The sequence below is a fragment of the Lithobates pipiens genome, unplaced genomic scaffold (assembly GCF_037356315.1).
Source record: "Lithobates pipiens isolate NorthernLeopardFrog02 unplaced genomic scaffold, aLitPip1_a1.2 Scaffold_18, whole genome shotgun sequence".
Taxonomy (NCBI): domain Eukaryota; kingdom Metazoa; phylum Chordata; class Amphibia; order Anura; family Ranidae; genus Lithobates; species Lithobates pipiens.
This window is the reverse complement of record NW_027507758.1, coordinates 296,113,684-296,127,577: the sequence shown is the minus strand read 5'-3', so window position 1 is coordinate 296,127,577 and position 13,894 is coordinate 296,113,684. Positions and strand designations below refer to the sequence as shown.

The window sequence follows — 13,894 nt, the reverse complement described above, 5'->3', positions numbered from 1 at the left end:
GGGAGGCACTTTAATACAGGAGGTGTTATTGGCCAGATCACCTGGTGAAAACGAGGGAAAAGTAAAAAGAAAACGAATACAGTCACCACATCTAATGAGCGGCAATACATTACATTTTTGGTTTTGGGTTTAATACCACTTCAAATGCTTGTTTAGGTCTGGGGTTCTGGAAAAAGCATTTTTACTTACCTGATAACCACTCTCTGCTCTGCCCCCCGCTCACTGGAGCATTGTTCTGTGGGGGAGGCGGGAGCAGGTCCGGCTCAGCCTCTCAGTGGCTCACTGAGGCTGGATTCACACCTATGCAGTTTTAGTGCTTTTTGCAGATTTGCACTACAGAACGTGTTCCATAGGAAACCATGATAAATGGACTATAGTGCAAATCTGCAAAATGCACTAAAACTGCATAGGTGTGAATCCAGCCTAATGCCCGGTACACACAATCTGATTATTGGACGAATGATCGTCCATTTTATTTATTTTTTTGCATGCTAATCTCACGTTGAATCTGATGAGTTTACTAAAGTCACGAAAATTCTCGCATGACAGAATAAAAAACTGGAAGTGATGTCATGTGTTGTAATGCATTCGTATTGCATTTTCGAATGACAGCTGTACTGATTAAACAAAAATCGCACGATCTAGCATCATACGAAAAAAAAAAAAATGTTCGTGCATGTTCAATAGTATAATATCAGATGTGAAATAAAAAGGTTATGGCGCTAAACCCTATTAGTGATGAGGTGAGTTGACTTATCAAATCCTAGTGTTTGATTTTTTATATAAAAAGAGAAAGAAAAAGAAAAGAGCTGTTGGTGATACCGTGAAAAAAATATATATATCCTAAAGCAATTTCATCCAAAACAAATTGTGTGTGATTAATGTGGAGTCAGCATTCATGTTCCATTATATAAAAAAACAGAAAATGAGTATTAAATTATCATATACGTATCAGCCTGCTAAAAACATGTAAACCTTCATTAAATGTGCAAATTAGTGGAAATAATGTTAATATTCAACAGTATGTTAGTGTAAAACAGATTGTGCAAACATGTGCAAAAAAATGTACAAAAAAGCAACTAAAGGTCAGAACAACCAAGGATCAGAAATAATTTAACCATAAAATCGCATGAAGTCGCTAAATGTGCGAATAGACAATATTTTCAACCAATAATCGCATGAAGACGCATCTGTGTCCAATATAAGTCCAAAATTAATATTTGGCTTGGTAGTGCTGCCTCTTCAGACTATTTTTGTAATTGTTACAAAAAGTCAATGGGGGGTATTTGATTTATTCGTGCAAATAGTGCGGGCTTTCAATTAGAGAACTTCATCCCCGGTGCGCCACTCTGTGCTATAGTATGTGAATGCTCTCACCAGAGTTAATGCCCCTGTGGGGCTGGATGGACCTTCACAATGTAAGCCACTGTGTCGCTCTCTGGCTGCTGCTGGTGCACTGGGTGAAGCTTCGTTGTTCCGTCCGTATGGTATCCAACGTTAATTATATAAGGGAAGACATATCCATAGTGTAATACGTTCTTAACCAAATCGTTCGTTTATTAATATTAAAATCTACTCACATTTTACATTAAAAGCATGTGCATATAGGAAAAACTCCGCCGTTCGTCTCAAACGAGTGCACACAACGTGGCCACGCCCTACGCGTTTCGTCACTACGACGTCCTCTGGAGCGGCCATATTGGTGCACCTTATTGCTTAAATAGGGTGCAGTGCTCCACTACGCCTGCGCTAAAATAACAGCGCCATTTTGGGTGTGGGATGCCCTTACTCTACTGGGGATGAATGCCATTACTCCCCCTAGTGTCCTTAGGGAAGACTGATATACTTAGCCTTGGAGCACTGCAGCCTACCCATAAACCATACTCAGTTTAGATGACATTCTTTAGTATTTCCCATTTAACCGGACGTTTATAATTAAGAGAATAAAAATAAAAATAAAATTAAATGATACTAAAAATACATTGAATAAATGTATGTATAGGAATACATACATAAAATTCACGTATATAAAATTCATACATATAAAAAATTCTTACATAAAAATTCATGCATAAGAAGGGGGGTATACATTAATACTGAAAAAACGCATAAATTTGTAAAGATTATAAAAATTATAAAAATTATTTAAGAGGTTTTTTAATATTATTTGATTATTTAAGGGGTTTTTTATGTTTAAAAAAGTTTTTTATGCATACTAATATGTGAATGTAAATGGAGAAATTATTCCAAAGGAAAGTTTTCCAAGAGGAAAGTTTTTTTGGGAAGGAATTAAATAAAATGAAATTCTTAGGAAATAGATATATATGAAGGTGCTAAGAAGGTCTGTTTAACATCGTCCTATAGGTGATTGTAGTGTTTGTGACTGTATGTTTGATTCCTACAGGGGAACTTTTAGATAATTTTGATCAGTCTTGTTGTAATTCCGACACGTCCAATGTATTTTGAATGAATAACATTCGACCTGAACCCGAAGGTGTGGGCCATGTGATGTTAATATTGGGGTAGATAGGTTACTTATATATGTGGTTAGATCTTATCGGGATCCTGTAGTGTTATGTATGTGTATGGGTAACATTCGACTGCGGAATGTTCGTCCAGCATTATCTAATGCTGAGGCAAACAGTTGACTGTTAAAAGTTAGTTAAGAAGCAATTGACTATTAAAAGTTAGTTAAGAAGCAATTGAGGTCTAATTCTATGTTCATTCCCCTTGGCTGGAGGGTGTCTAAATTAAAAATCCATTTCGTTTCGTTCCTGGATATTTTGATCGTTTTGTCTTCCCCTCTCCAGTGGCCTCTTATTTTGTCTATTCCGTAGAAAATCATTTGTCCAGGGTCCCGATTGTGGAAATCCCTAAAGTGTTTGGAGACACTGTGTTTCTGGAAGCCTTTTTTGATATTTGCAATATGTTCCCTTATCCTGACTTTTAACTCCCTGGTGGTCCTTCCCACATATTGCTTATGGCAAGGACATTCAATGACGTAAGTAACGTGGGAGCTGTTACAAGTAATCAATTCTTTGATTTTATATTCTTTCCCATTAGAGGTGGAATTAAAAGTAGTTTTCTTCTTTTCTGTCTTTTTACTATTTCTGCATGGGAGGCAATTTCCGCACTTGTAGAATCCTTTTAGGGTTTCGGAAATTTTTATTTGTTTTGGTGGGTCCACCACATTTTTTACTAGTTTGTTTCGGAGTGTTGGAGCCCTCCTGTAGATGAACCGTGGTTTGTTCGGCAACATGGCCTGGAGTGAGCTGTCTGCTTGTAAAATCGGCCAGTGTTTTTTGATGATACGCTCTACATCTTTATGTTGTCTGTTATACCCTGTAAGGAACGCGATGTCATGGAGGTTTTGTTTTGGTTTTACTTTCTTGCCTTCAATTAGTTTTTTCCTATCCATATGTTTTACTTCATTTTTTAATTTACGGAGATTTTCTTCTTTATATCCTTTCTTCCTAAACCTTTCGATGACTATATCCGCCTGCTTATCAAAGTCGTCAATTTTGCTACAGTTCCTGTATAGCCGTAGAAGCTGGCCTTTGGGTATGTTCCCTAGCCACCTAGAATGGTGGCAGCTGTTTGTGGGGATGTACCCATTGCGATCCGTGGTCTTGAAGAAGGTGCGGGTGCCAAGATTTCCTTCATGTTTGTAAATTTGGAGGTCCAGATAATCTACAGTCTGGGTGTTAAACTTTCCTGTGAATTTGATGTGATATATATTGTCATTGATTTCTCCAAAAAAGTCTTGCAGTTGTTCTACCGTGCCTCCCCATACCAATATAATATCGTCTATATATCGACGGTAAAATTTCAAATTTTGCCTATGCACTCCATAGATTTGTTCTTCCTCCCATCGGTTCAAAAACAAGTTCGCCACACTTGGAGCGTACTTTGCCCCCATTGCCACGCCTTTCGTCTGTGTATAGAAAGTTCCATTGTACCAGAAATAGTTCGAAGTCATTGCCATCCTTAGGCCTTCAATGATGTATCTTATTTGTTCCTGTTTTAAATCCGATAGTCGTTGTAATGCCCACTCGACACTACTGATGCCATCCTCTTGTTTTATATTTGTATATAGCGATTCTACGTCTATTGTCACCAATATGTCACTTTCACTAATGGGGATTCCATTCAAGTCCTCTAGTAATTGCTTACTGTCCCTTAAGTATGACCTTCCTTTTGTCACCAGGGGCTGTAGGAAACCATCCACATATGCCCCCAACCTGGAAAACAAAGAATCGATTCCACTTATTATGGGTCTCCCAGGTGGGTGAGTTTGATTTTTGTGGATCTTAGGGACGTGATAAATAACTGGGGTCTTTGCCGCCTTTGGAAATAGGTATTTCACCTCTTTTTTATTCAAAATTCCTTGGTCTTTGCCTTTTTTGATATATTTCTTAAGTTTAGTTTCATATTCTGATTTCGGGTTTTTCTTCAGCTTTTTATATGTGTCAGGTATATTTAACAAGTTCTCCATTTCTTTCTCATAGTCTTGTTTATCCAAAATGACAAGGCCGCCTCCCTTGTCTGCGGGTCTGATGATAATCCCCTTTCTCTTTTCAATTGATTTAATGGTGTCCCATATTCCTTTTCCTTTGGTTTTTCTCACCTCTATATTCCTTAGGTCATATTCGACCATCTTTTTGAAGACCTTAATGTTTTCATCCTGCTGGACTTTGGGATTGAAGGTTGAATTGTTTCTTAATTGCGAGTGCTGGTAAAATGTGTTAGTGTCTTCCTTCATATGTGGATTCTTGGTTGCAAAGAATTTTTTGATGTTAAGTTTTCTCACAAATCTTTGGAGGTCTATATATGTTTCAAATTTATCTAGTCCCTTATCTGGGGCAAACTTTAAGCCCATGTCCAGCACCCTGAGTTCTTCCTCCGTAAAAACCGCCTTACTTAAATTATAAATGCCCTCCCCTATTGTTCCCTTCTTCTTTTTCTGGAGGCCTCCTCTCTTTCCTCGTATGCGTTTTCTGCTCTTCTGTCTTGTATCCAGTGTATTTCTTCCCCTCTTTGATTCCGATGATGGCCGTTTCCCCCGTAGTTCCTCCTCGTATTGTCTTCTCTGGTCCATCTCGGGTTCCATCCACCATTTCTTCTGGGGGGCCCGTACTGTTGATTCCTTATTGGATATCGAAATGGTCTCCAATCTCTCTGGGGACCATGTCTCATATCTCTCGGGCCTGGTGGTCTGTGTTCCTGTCCCCTGGGAAAAAAACTCTTTCAAACCTCCGGTTTCTAAATGGGGTGTATTGGGGGTATTCCCTTAGAGGAGAGTATCTGTTGTGATGTCTCGGAATATTTGGTGTATAGGGAGTATGATTCCCCCTATATCCGTCTTGCTCATATTCCCCTACTGTCCTCCCTTCGGGTCTCCTATACCCTGGTGTGTGTGGAATGTCATTTCTTACTGTTCCATCTTGTGTGTGTGTGGGTTGGTTCCACTCCTGTTCTGTGTTTTGGGTTGGGTTTTCCCTGGATTCTTCCATTATGGATAGTTCATTGTCTTCCTCGTTATAGTTACCCTCTATTTGCCATTTGTAAACCTGCTGGTTTTTGTAATCCAGCACATCCCTCTTGAATTTCTTTTGCTTCTTTTGTTGTATTTCCTTATCATACTTTTTTATGTGTTCTTGTAAAATCTTTTCCCTATCTATATATTCTGCTGTTTCTTTAAATGGTATGAGTTGATCCCTGAGTTGTGATATCTCTGTTTCTATGTTTTTCAATTTATGTTGGCGTCTGATCACTATTTTTTGTAGGAGTGCTCTTTCACTCTGATTGAAAAACTGATACCACTCTTCCATAAGGTGCCTATCGCTTATTGCATCATTTGGGGAGACATCCCATCTTAATCTCCTGGGTGTAATTTGTTCCGCTATATACTTTTCAAGAATGGCCACATCCCACCATACCCTCAATTGCTTCTCAAGGCTATGTTTCAGGTGTTTGAATAAACTATCCAAGTCCTGCTTAATGACCACATGTTCTTGATTAAATACCTCCACAAGGTTTACCATTCTGCTATTAACATATTTAAAAATATCCATTGCTGCAACTTTGAATTAGGGTCCGATAGGTCCCTTATATATAGATGAATAAATAAATAAAGTCGCGCTATGGAAAAAAAACAAATCTCCTAAGTGATAGAAATATGTGAAATAAATTGAAAATAACTCTATCTAATATAGCTCTAACCCAGTATATTTTTATTTTCAATTTATTTCACATATTTCTATCACTTAGGAGATTTGTTTTTTTTCCATAGCGCGACTTTATTTATTTATTCATCTATATATAAGGGACCTATCGGACCCTAATTCAAAGTTGCAGCAATGGATATTTTTAAATATGTTAATAGCAGAATGGTAAACCTTGTGGAGGTATTTAATCAAGAACATGTGGTCATTAAGCAGGACTTGGATAGTTTATTCAAACACCTGAAACATAGCCTTGAGAAGCAATTGAGGGTATGGTGGGATGTGGCCATTCTTGAAAAGTATATAGCGGAACAAATTACACCCAGGAGATTAAGATGGGATGTCTCCCCAAATGATGCAATAAGCGATAGGCACCTTATGGAAGAGTGGTATCAGTTTTTCAATCAGAGTGAAAGAGCACTCCTACAAAAAATAGTGATCAGACGCCAACATAAATTGAAAAACATAGAAACAGAGATATCACAACTCAGGGATCAACTCATACCATTTAAAGAAACAGCAGAATATATAGATAGGGAAAAGATTTTACAAGAACACAAAAAAAAGTATGATAAGGAAATACAACAAAAGAAGCAAAAGAAATTCAAGAGGGATGTGCTGGATTACAAAAACCAGCAGGTTTACAAATGGCAAATAGAGGGTAACTATAACGAGGAAGACAATGAACTATCCATAATGGAAGAATCCAGGGAAAACCCAACCCAAAACACAGAACAGGAGTGGAACCAACCCACACACACACAAGATGGAACAGTAAGAAATGACATTCCACACACACCAGGGTATAGGAGACCCGAAGGGAGGACAGTAGGGGAATATGAGCAAGACGGATATAGGGGGAATCATACTCCCTATACACCAAATATTCCGAGACATCACAACAGATACTCTCCTCTAAGGGAATACCCCCAATACACCCCATTTAGAAACCGGAGGTTTGAAAGAGATTTTTTTCCCAGGGGACAGGAACACAGACCACCAGGCCCGAGAGATATGAGACATGGTCCCCAGAGAGATTGGAGACCATTTCGATATCCAATAAGGAATCAACAGTACGGGCCCCCCAGAAGAAATGGTGGATGGAACCCGAGATGGACCAGAGAAGACAATACGAGGAGGAACTACGGGGGAAACGGCCATCATCGGAATCAAAGAGGGGAAGAAATACACTGGATACAAGACAGAAGAGCAGAAAACGCATACGAGGAAAGAGAGGAGGCCTCCAGAAAAAGAAGAAGGGAACAATAGGGGAGGGCATTTATAATTTAAGTAAGGCGGTTTTTACGGAGGAAGAACTCAGGGTGCTGGACATGGGCTTAAAGTTTGCCCCAGATAAGGGACTAGATAAATTTGAAACATATATAGACCTCCAAAGATTTGTGAGAAAACTTAACATCAAAAAATTCTTTGCAACCAAGAATCCACATATGAAGGAAGACACTAACACATTTTACCAGCACTCGCAATTAAGAAACAATTCAACCTTCAATCCCAAAGTCCAGCAGGATGAAAACATTAAGGTCTTCAAAAAGATGGTCGAATATGACCTAAGGAATATAGAGGTGAGAAAAACCAAAGGAAAAGGAATATGGGACACCATTAAATCAATTGAAAAGAGAAAGGGGATTATCATCAGACCCGCAGACAAGGGAGGCGGCCTTGTCATTTTGGATAAACAAGACTATGAGAAAGAAATGGAGAACTTGTTAAATATACCTGACACATATAAAAAGCTGAAGAAAAACCCGAAATCAGAATATGAAACTAAACTTAAGAAATATATCAAAAAAGGCAAAGACCAAGGAATTTTGAATAAAAAAGAGGTGAAATACCTATTTCCAAAGGCGGCAAAGACCCCAGTTATTTATCACGTCCCTAAGATCCACAAAAATCAAACTCACCCACCTGGGAGACCCATAATAAGTGGAATCGATTCTTTGTTTTCCAGGTTGGGGGCATATGTGGATGGTTTCCTACAGCCCCTGGTGACAAAAGGAAGGTCATACTTAAGGGACAGTAAGCAATTACTAGAGGACTTGAATGGAATCCCCATTAGTGAAAGTGACATATTGGTGACAATAGACGTAGAATCGCTATATACAAATATAAAACAAGAGGATGGCATCAGTAGTGTCGAGTGGGCATTACAACGACTATCGGATTTAAAACAGGAACAAATAAGATACATCATTGAAGGCCTAAGGATGGCAATGACTTCGAACTATTTCTGGTACAATGGAACTTTCTATACACAGACGAAAGGCGTGGCAATGGGGGCAAAGTACGCTCCAAGTGTGGCGAACTTGTTTTTGAACCGATGGGAGGAAGAACAAATCTATGGAGTGCATAGGCAAAATTTGAAATTTTACCGTCGATATATAGACGATATTATATTGGTATGGGGAGGCACGGTAGAACAACTGCAAGACTTTTTTGGAGAAATCAATGACAATATATATCACATCAAATTCACAGGAAAGTTTAACACCCAGACTGTAGATTATCTGGACCTCCAAATTTACAAACATGAAGGAAATCTTGGCACCCGCACCTTCTTCAAGACCACGGATCGCAATGGGTACATCCCCACAAACAGCTGCCACCATTCTAGGTGGCTAGGGAACATACCCAAAGGCCAGCTTCTACGGCTATACAGGAACTGTAGCAAAATTGACGACTTTGATAAGCAGGCGGATATAGTCATCGAAAGGTTTAGGAAGAAAGGATATAAAGAAGAAAATCTCCGTAAATTAAAAAATGAAGTAAAACATATGGATAGGAAAAAACTAATTGAAGGCAAGAAAGTAAAACCAAAACAAAACCTCCATGACATCGCGTTCCTTACAGGGTATAACAGACAACATAAAGATGTAGAGCGTATCATCAAAAAACACTGGCCGATTTTACAAGCAGACAGCTCACTCCAGGCCATGTTGCCGAACAAACCACGGTTCATCTACAGGAGGGCTCCAACACTCCGAAACAAACTAGTAAAAAATGTGGTGGACCCACCAAAACAAATAAAAATTTCCGAAACCCTAAAAGGATTCTACAAGTGCGGAAATTGCCTCCCATGCAGAAATAGTAAAAAGACAGAAAAGAAGAAAACTACTTTTAATTCCACCTCTAATGGGAAAGAATATAAAATCAAAGAATTGATTACTTGTAACAGCTCCCACGTTACTTACGTCATTGAATGTCCTTGCCATAAGCAATATGTGGGAAGGACCACCAGGGAGTTAAAAGTCAGGATAAGGGAACATATTGCAAATATCAAAAAAGGCTTCCAGAAACACAGTGTCTCCAAACACTTTAGGGATTTCCACAATCGGGACCCTGGACAAATGATTTTCTACGGAATAGACAAAATAAGAGGCCACTGGAGAGGGGAAGACAAAACGATCAAAATATCCAGGAACGAAACGAAATGGATTTTTAATTTAGACACCCTCCAGCCAAGGGGAATGAACATAGAATTAGACCTCAATTGCTTCTTAACTAACTTTTAATAGTCAATTGCTTCTTAACTAACTTTTAACAGTCAACTGTTTGCCTCAGCATTAGATAATGCTGGACGAACATTCCGCAGTCGAATGTTACCCATACACATACATAACACTACAGGATCCCGATAAGATCTAACCACATATATAAGTAACCTATCTACCCCAATATTAACATCACATGGCCCACACCTTCGGGTTCAGGTCGAATGTTATTCATTCAAAATACATTGGACGTGTCGGAATTACAACAAGACTGATCAAAATTATCTAAAAGTTCCCCTGTAGGAATCAAACATACAGTCACAAACACTACAATCACCTATAGGACGATGTTAAACAGACCTTCTTAGCACCTTCATATATATCTATTTCCTAAGAATTTCATTTTATTTAATTCCTTCCCAAAAAAACTTTCCTCTTGGAAAACTTTCCTTTGGAATAATTTCTCCATTTACATTCACATATTAGTATGCATAAAAAACTTTTTTAAACATAAAAAACCCCTTAAATAATCAAATAATATTAAAAAACCTCTTAAATAATTTTTATAATTTTTATAATCTTTACAAATTTATGCGTTTTTTCAGTATTAATGTATACCCCCCTTCTTATGCATGAATTTTTATGTAAGAATTTTTTATATGTATGAATTTTATATACGTGAATTTTATGTATGTATTCCTATACATACATTTATTCAATGTATTTTTAGTATCATTTAATTTTATTTTTATTTTTATTCTCTTAATTATAAACGTCCGGTTAAATGGGAAATACTAAAGAATGTCATCTAAACTGAGTATGGTTTATGGGTAGGCTGCAGTGCTCCAAGGCTAAGTATATCAGTCTTCCCTAAGGACACTAGGGGGAGTAATGGCATTCATCCCCAGTAGAGTAAGGGCATCCCACACCCAAAATGGCGCTGTTATTTTAGCGCAGGCGTAGTGGAGCACTGCACCCTATTTAAGCAATAAGGTGCACCAATATGGCCGCTCCAGAGGACGTCGTAGTGACGAAACGCGTAGGGCGTGGCCACGTTGTGTGCACTCGTTTGAGACGAACGGCGGAGTTTTTCCTATATGCACATGCTTTTAATGTAAAATGTGAGTAGATTTTAATATTAATAAACGAACGATTTGGTTAAGAACGTATTACACTATGGATATGTCTTCCCTTATATAATTAACGTTGGATACCATACGGACGGAACAACGAAGCTTCACCCAGTGCACCAGCAGCAGCCAGAGAGCGACACAGTGGCTTACATTGTGAAGGTCCATCCAGCCCCACAGGGGCATTAACTCTGGTGAGAGCATTCACATACTATAGCACAGAGTGGCGCACCGGGGATGAAGTTCTCTAATTGAAAGCCCGCACTATTTGCACGAATAAATCAAATACCCCCCATTGACTTTTTGTAACAATTACAAAAATAGTCTGAAGAGGCAGCACTACCAAGCCAAATATTAATTTTGGACTTATATTGGACACAGATGCGTCTTCATGCGATTATTGGTTGAAAATATTGTCTATTCGCACATTTAGCGACTTCATGCGATTTTATGGTTAAATTATTTCTGATCCTTGGTTGTTCTGACCTTTAGTTGCTTTTTTGTACATTTTTTTGCACATGTTTGCACAATCTGTTTTACACTAACATACTGTTGAATATTAACATTATTTCCACTAATTTGCACATTTAATGAAGGTTTACATGTTTTTAGCAGGCTGATACGTATATGATAATTTAATACTCATTTTCTGTTTTTTTATATAATGGAACATGAATGCTGACTCCACATTAATCACACACAATTTGTTTTGGATGAAATTGCTTTAGGATATATATATTTTTTTCACGGTATCACCAACAGCTCTTTTCTTTTTCTTTCTCTTTTTATATAAAAAATCAAACACTAGGATTTGATAAGTCAACTCACCTCATCACTAATAGGGTTTAGCGCCATAACCTTTTTATTTCACATTTTCATTTCCCTCTCCTCCCCAATAAGGAAGTGAGGGCTTCAGGCAAAGGCAGCTCTAACCCAGTATATTTTTATTTTCAATTTATTTCACATATTTCTATCACTTAGGAGATTTGTTTTTTTTCCATAGCGCGACTTTATTTATTTATTCATAATATCAGATGAACTGTCCTGATCAACTCTCAAAAGCTCTGTGCCAACGATCCGATTATCATTGTTGATAGTTTCGAAAGCGGGATTTTTCGTTTGATTTTCTGATCGTGTGTACGGGGCCTAAGAGGCTGAGCATGGTGCCAGTCCAGGCATGTAGGCGGCTCCTGACTCCAGTGTCGTAATCTTGCCCCAGCCTGGACTGGCTCTGTGGCGTCAGACAGCAGACTTCTGTGGATCACAGAAGTGCAGTCCTGTGACCCAGAAGTACAGCCAAACAAGCTTTGGCTGTACTTCTCCTTTACTTCTTCCTTAAAGTATTTGGAAGCGTTACAACATATTCTGCATGCAAAGTAATGTGGAACTGTGTAAGTGAAACAAAAATGAAATAGTAACAAACCTGCATAGGAGTTACGATCTTGTTCATTGTAGCTTTGAGTTGTGCGTATTCCTTGTAGCAATGCTGGCACACTCGCACGGGCCATGCCATGCCTGCCAAACAGTTGCTAAGAGCGCCGCTATTGTTAGCAAATTCATGTAGGAGCTGGATACACATATTGGGGTCCACTTGGTGATCGGGGGAGGAGTAGGGTGGGAGCAGAGACAGAGAAAGCTGCTCTGCCCAAACTGACCTTGCCATCAAATCTGAAGTGTCAGAGCTCTGGGCATCATCAACAACAAGCGACCCCATACCCATAGAGAACTCACACAGGAGCAGGAAGCTAATGATCAGTGCACTGACACACATCATACTGTCCTAGAGTGTGCGTACAACACACAGCACTCTCTCACTAGGTCTATTACTGCAAGCAGGCGGGCCCCTTCTAACTGAGATCTACAGAAATAAAAATAAACTTACTACACCCAGCCTGGACCCTTAGACGCCAGATCTGCATATGAGAAAAATACTACACCCAGCCTGGACCCTTATATGTGAGATCTACATGCAAGAGATACTACACACAGCCTGGATCCTTATATGTGAGATCTACATATGAGAAACATACTACACACAGCCTGGATCCTTATATGTGAGATCTGCATACGAGAGATACAACACACAGCCTGGACACTTATATGTGAGATCTACATATGAGAAAGATACTACACTAAGCCTGACTGGGATGTAAACAGTACAGGGAGCTGGGTGTTACACGTGATGGCATAAACTATCCCTTACTGCTCACGTATAAGAATATAATCTAGCACAAAGCATCACCTAATACATAACACACCTCCCCTACACATAAAACAATCGTACTCACTACAAAACAGCACTACACACACAGCCATATAACAACATGCACCATTAGCAGCTGACCAGTTCCTGAGCCCAGCACTTCCGTGTGCAGAGGAGGAGGAGTAAGGGGCGGGGCCTCTACACATAACCCTTTCTCTCCCCCACAGCACACTGCATGCTTACTAGTCGTGTGTCCCAACCAACATTCAGCTGTACTTATTTCAATATTACTAAACAGAGCACAGTTATCCTCCTGTGTTTGGTAGTAGTACATGTAACATTATAAGGCTACTTTTACACTGAAGCAGTACGCCAGACCCAGAACTGTCAGAACATGTAGTCAGTGGCGTCACTAGGGTTGGTGTCACCTGGTGCAGAAAACATTGGTGTCAACCCCCCTCCACCAACTACTGTCCCCCTTCAGTACAGACCCCCCCCCCCCACTAAGTACAGACCCCCTCCCTCAGTAAGGACACCGCCATCAGTATAGAATCCTCCTCTTAATGCAGACACCCCCCTTTTAGTCCAGACCCCCCATCAGTATAGAATCCCCCCTTAGTGCAGACCCCCCCATCAGTATAAAATCCCCCCCTTAGTGCAGGCCCCCCCATCAGTATAGAATCCCCACTTAGTGCAGACCCCCCATTAGTATAGAATCCCCCCTTAGTGCAAACCCCCGCAGTAGAGACACCCCTGATTTAATGCAGACCCCCGCAGTATAGAAAAGACACCCCGATAGTGCAGACCCCCGCAGTATAGACACCCCTC

At 39.5% G+C, this 13,894-nt stretch overlaps 1 protein-coding gene across 1 annotated transcript in view; it reads right to left on the bottom strand.

Moving 5' to 3' along the window:
• Positions 1-13,254, bottom strand: part of OSTM1 (osteoclastogenesis associated transmembrane protein 1) — a 51,240-nt gene extending 37,986 nt beyond the window's left edge. Inside the window, exon 1 of the mRNA XM_077487154.1 lies at positions 12,287-13,254. Coding sequence (XP_077343280.1) covers positions 12,287-12,637 — 351 coding nt within the window. The 5' untranslated portion in view covers positions 12,638-13,254. The remainder of the gene's footprint in view (positions 1-12,286) is intronic.
• Positions 13,255-13,894: the final 640 nt, after the last annotated feature.